This window comes from Xyrauchen texanus, chromosome 2 (genome assembly GCF_025860055.1).
Source record: "Xyrauchen texanus isolate HMW12.3.18 chromosome 2, RBS_HiC_50CHRs, whole genome shotgun sequence".
Lineage (NCBI taxonomy): Eukaryota > Metazoa > Chordata > Actinopteri > Cypriniformes > Catostomidae > Xyrauchen > Xyrauchen texanus.
In genome coordinates this window covers 12098108-12104105 of record NC_068277.1, presented here as the reverse complement: position 1 = coordinate 12104105, position 5998 = coordinate 12098108, and the positions used below count along the sequence as shown (strand labels likewise).

At 37.4% G+C, this 5998-nt stretch overlaps 1 protein-coding gene across 1 annotated transcript; it reads right to left on the bottom strand.

The window, feature by feature from the left end:
- On the bottom strand, nt 1-4026 carry LOC127618125 (gamma-aminobutyric acid receptor-associated protein). Its single transcript, XM_052090414.1, has 4 exons — nt 3904-4026; nt 1362-1440; nt 1065-1183; nt 1-976 (listed from the first exon to the last, which is right to left on the bottom strand). Exons 1-4 carry the CDS (start codon nt 3991-3993, stop codon nt 911-913), a joined length of 354 nt encoding a protein of 117 aa, XP_051946374.1. The 5' UTR covers nt 3994-4026; the 3' UTR covers nt 1-910.
- Nucleotides 4027-5998: the final 1972 nt, after the last annotated feature.

The following is a 5998-nucleotide window of genomic DNA, read 5'->3' as shown; positions in this document are numbered from 1 at the left end:
TACTTTCAAAAAATCTGTGTTGCCAAAACAGTTTAGATAAAAATAAAAAAACGAGTCAAAGCAAATGGAATGCCGCAGGGAAACTCATAATACTTACAACACACCTGAAACAGTAAATATTCTAAGCTTTTGTCAAATATCTTTCCAAGACTAACAATTACTGAAAGAAATCTCAATTTAGTAGCTTGCGTTCTGCTCAGTGATTTAGTGAAGAAACATGACAGTAGACAAAACAGGTGTGCGTTTGGTTTATATGGTCATCATCAAGAGTACCAGAAAAATAGCAGCTGAATACAAAAAAAAAAAAATATTGCAAATAAAACTTGCACTTGAGACTTACAACTTAAATATTAATCAAACCATCTAGAATCTTCTAGGTACAATAATAAAAGTAAATCAATGTAACAGCAAATCAGAGTTAGCGGACACAGAAAACGTTAGTCCGATTTTTTCAATCTGACTGGCCAGCTAGTGTTGTACTGTACATGCTAGTTAGAAATCCTGTAGCATTGTTTGTATGCTCAGAACAATTTTAAATGAGTTTACTCTGAAAGGTCTGCATTTTATGTGCGCAAATAACTGAATATACAGGGGAAAACAGCTTAATTGGCAGAATTAGCTAACGCTTACGAATATCAAAGGCGAAATTTAATTTGCATTGAATTATATTTAGTGTCTCTCCGTTATTGACACCGCTGTATAAAAACCATGAAAATGAAAAACTGCTTCTTAGTTAATTCTTAATAAACACCAGAATGTCAGACTAAAGGGAAAAAACAAAACATTAAAGGATATGATAAAATAAATGCAAATGTGCATCTGATACTTCAGTTCTGAGAACGCTATGAGATGCCTATATATTGATTTAAAAGGCAAAAGGGGGGTGGGTGGGGGGTATTTCCCTTTGGCTCTATTCTCCGTACACACTCTCATCACTGTAGGCAATGTAAAGGAAGAAATCTTCTTCATGATGCTCCTGCGTGTAAGAAACAGAATAATAAGAGAAACTACATGGCGTAATATCGACAAGAAAATGCAATGTATGAAACAAAAGAGAGAACTACCTGGTAGAGCTGGCCCATGGTGGCAGAGGTAGGGGGAATGACATTGTTTACGAAGAAGAAGAGTGCATCCTCAGCTCTCAGGTGAATTCGTTTTCGGATGAGAAAGTAAAACTGGCCCACTGAAAATATAAAACATTGTATAAATAAAACATGCTTTTATTACGTTGTTTTGCGAAGCTAACATCAAAATTCTTGATACAAAACAACCAAAAACCCAACAATGGATACTCTGACATGATGATGATTTTTCTCAACAATATCATCTCAATTAATAATTAACATAACTGGCGAAATTACCTGTCAGATCAGAAGGGACAAGATATTTCTTCTTGTCTAGGTCCCCTATTCTGGCTTTAGGAGCTTTTTCCACAATTACCTAAAAGAGAAAACAAACATTTAGTCTTACGGTTCATTTAAAACGTATGGGGATGTGTTGTACAGTTAGGCTAGTCTTAGTTACTGAAATTAATAGTTTACTTTCATTTCAATTCACTCATTTCTTTGCCATCTCAAACCCACCACAGGTGATTTTTGACCTTGTGCAAAGAGGATCTGAGAAAAACGGCTCTATTTTTGATAATGAGGCTGCAGATGAGGAATGGCATGAAACCCTTAAACTTGGTCTGTGTCCAAAATACAAAATTCCAGCCATTTAACGCTGATTCTTAAGAAATAATTGTTTTAGGCATTATTGTTTCACATTGATATAACAGACTCATGGAGCTACACTTACAAAATTGCTGATACATTGTATTAGTTGAGTGAAATATGTAAATTACTACTAGTGATTGACCGATATTCTGAATTTTAAAATGATTGGCATCGGGCGATACAATTTCCCGTTTGTCCGATTAGTGCCTAAAGCAGCAACGGCGCATAGAATCGCCAGTGCACGTGAAGGAGCCGTCTGAGACATGTAAATGACCAATCACAGTTCATTTTGTTGTTAGTGCCATCGTGTTACAACAATAATAGACCGGCGTGCAACACAGTATCATTTAAACAGTCCTGCATAACAGAGCAGCGGCAGACGCGTATGACCTCATGATGTTTGAAGTGCCCGGTTAGCAGTCAGTAGATTGATGCTTGTTGCATCTGCACTAGTGCGTTAGAACAACTTCAAAATACAATAAGCTATAAGTAACTGTTATACACTCACTGAGAACTTTATTAGGAACACTATGACACCAATAAAGTGCCTAACGTGGTCTTCTGCTGTTGCAGTCAATCCGCTTCAAGGTTCGACGTGTTGTGCATTCTGAGATGCTGTTCTGCTCAATACAATTGTACAGAGTGGTTATCTGAGTTACTGAAGCCTTTCTGTCTGCTTGAACCAGTCTAGCCATTCTCCGTTGACCTCTCTCATCAACAAGGTGTTTCTGTCCACAGGACTGCCGCTCACTGGATGTTTTTGGCACCATTCTGAGTAAACTTGAGACTGTTGTTTGTGAATATCCCAGGAGATCAGCAGTTACAGAAATACTCAAACCAGCCCATCTGTCACCAACAATCATGCCACAGTTGAAATATAAATTTTTCCCCATTATGATGGTTGATGTGAACTTTAAATGAAGCTCCTGACTCATATCTGCATGCTTTTATGCATTGCACTGCTGCCACACTATTGGCTGATTAGATAATTGCATTAATAAGTTGGTGTACAAGTGTTCCTAATAAAGTGCTCAGTGAGTGTATATTCACTGTATGTGCAATTAGTTTTATTCTGTCTTTTTGTTCCTTTTTCCTAATGTATAACGATTTCTTTATGTGCAAACAATTACTAAAATGGGACTAAACAGAAACCAGGAGAAACTGCTTTCTACTATCTAACACAAAATCTAATTTTTTAACTTTTTTTATTTTTTTTTTAAATGATAATTTCTACAAAGTAACTTCCATTCACTTTCATTGTAAATGTCTCACTGTAACCAAATAATTTAGGTGTTTTAAAGAAGGGACTATTTCAAATGACTGTGGTAATCAACTTTATGCCACAACTGCTGTTGATTGAGCTTAACTTGTATTGAACCCGGAATATTCCTTTAAATTTAATAATTAAACATATATATTTTTTAGCCAATTTATGCATGTAATTTACAATAATATGCATAAATATGCATATAGTGTGATATATCGGCCACCCTGCTTTCTGACTATCTGCATCGGCCATTAAAAAACCCATATTGGTGGACCACTAATTACTACAGTGTTTCTGCTGGGGAGGGACGACACGAACATCTTTGGTTACAAGGTGAACTTAATGCGTTTAGTTTAATTTGTTATTAATGGATGCAAAATTCTTAATCTCGTGTTAAAGAGATGTTCTGTTGTATACGATTTACGTAGGATTACTAGTTGTGTTGTTTTTAATCGTAAAGCAAACCTTGTGGACATACACATGTTGACAGAACATCTAAGGTATAGAAGTTTCACAGCACACCATGTTCCTAACCAAACAAATGTATCATTTTACACAATTGCATTTTAAATAAAACCATGCATAAATACCACGATAATAGTGGTGGAGGTTCAGTCTTTCCATGAGCACTATGCATCAAACCACAAGGGACAACTAAACAATGCACATAATGATAAAGGCTCTTTTTGGCTGAAAGATTAACAAGGCCTTCAGCTGTTTCGCCCTTCACATGCTTCTTATGCTAAATCTCTTAGTTTAACTAATGGTTCGTAAGAAATGCTTTACACACGGTGTATAGTCTATCAATGATGCACCGATAATATAATGCAGATATATTACGACTATCACGCTTTACTGTAATATGCTGCGAGCTATGACGCAAGCGTGTTTCCACATCTCGAGCGCTATAAACCAACTTACAGGCACCCTGTCTGGGTATTTCTTCCTGATCTTCTCTCCCTCTGACCGCCGCTTTTCAAATGGATGCTCTTCTTTGTATTGGAACTTCATGCTTGTTTGATGAAGCCGAAAATACACGGTAAATTTGTCTTATCCACACAATGTACTCTCCGAGTTATCTGATGGTTGCACGCGCACAGCTGTGTTTTCCCCTTCTGACGCGCATTAATATCATTACGCGGTATTTACGATATTCTTGTAAACGCAAACTCGCGTTTCTGAAAAACAGACAATCGGAAATAAATCTTTGAAGCGGAAAAAGGTTTGTATTTTTATTTTGTCGACTGAATATGTTGGGATTAGTATACGTGTTGTGGATGAGTGGTAGGGACTACTTTTTCGGCAAAACGTGAAGCAGTGCTTCGGTCGGTCATATGACCTTTCAACACGCTTCCGGTAATCCAAAATGACGTGGAAGTTGGTCTGATTAACAGGACATTAAAGGAATAGTTCGGCTAAAAATGAAAATTCTCTCATAATTTACTCACCCTCATGCAATCCCATTTGTGTATGACTTTCTTACTTCTGCAGAGCACAAACGAAGATGCTCAGAAGGTTATCTCAGCTATGTAGGTCCTTCCAATGCAAGTGGATGGTGACCAGAACTTTGAAGCACCAAAAAGTGTATAAAGGCAGCATAAAATTAACACATAAGACACCATTGATTTGATCCATGTCTTCTGAAGCTATCCATTCAGTTTTGGGGTGAGAACACACCATTCACCCTTCTTTATTCAGGGGTTAAAAGAAGTTCAAAACCGTTGAGCAACAGTCTACTGTTTGCAAACATTCAAACACCGGTCCAACAACTGTGAAGTACATTTAAATACGAGGACACTCAGTAAAACCTTTAATGTGTCATTAAAATGTGTTATCAATGTCTTTATGCTTCTTTCAAAGTAGAATTCCCTCTAGATCAGTAAAAGAGAAAATGAGCAATTTGTCTTAATACTTTGAATGTATGACGCTAATGCGCTAACCGCTAAACACCATAATATGCACCTAATTAAACAAAACAAAAAAAATGAATTAATTGTTCTTGGAAAATACCTCTACAAAAACAATCGTACAGATGTAGGTCAATTTGCACCAGCTCGCTGATAACTGCCTCCCACTGTGTTCGTGTTGACTGATCTTGACTGACTGAACACCATGAGCGGGAATTAGCTGCTGGCCTCAAGTTAGGTTGGAGCTCCAGGTCGCACCCACCGATTATGTGGACTAATGGCAGTAAGAAAGTGTTTAGCAGCCAGTAAGACCTTTCCACAAATTTGCCCAGACGAGCTGTTATGAACCACCGAAACAAAAGCAAAAACACTTTCTTTTTGGTCCGATTTTGTTCCAAATGACATAACACCTATTTGTTCTTCAATTTCCTATGAAGTATAGCAAGGTCTTACATTTACATTTATGCATTTGGCAGATTCTTTTATCCAAAGCGACTTACAGTGCACTTATTACAGGGACAATTCCACCGGAGCAACCTGGAGTTAAGTGCCTTGCTCAAGGACACAATGGTGGTGGCTGTGGGGATCGAACCAGCGACCTTCTGATTACCAGTTATGTGCTTTAGACCACTACACCACCACAACTCCCAAATCTTGGCATCGATTACATTTCCTAGCACTATCTAGCGCTCCATGCATGTGTCAAGCACTAGGAAGAGTATTCAATATTGATATCATGATCATGCCTAGAGACTGCAATGGCAAGATATATGGAGTTATATTTTGGTCTGATCTCACCCAAAACAACTGGATCGCTTCTGAAGACATTGATTTACCCACTTGAGTCGTATGGATTACTTTTATGCTGACGTAGTGTTTTTTAGTGCTTCAAAGTTCTGGCAACCATTCAATTGCATTGTACGGACCTACAGAGTCGACATATTTTTCTATAAATCTTTGTGTTCTGCAGAAGAAAGTCTTACACATCTGAGATGGCATGAGGGTGAGTACATTATGAGAATATACATTTTTGGGTGAACTTCTGTATTCCTTTAAATGATATGTACAATATTCTTTAATCATTAACAGTAAGGAAACTACTCTCTTCA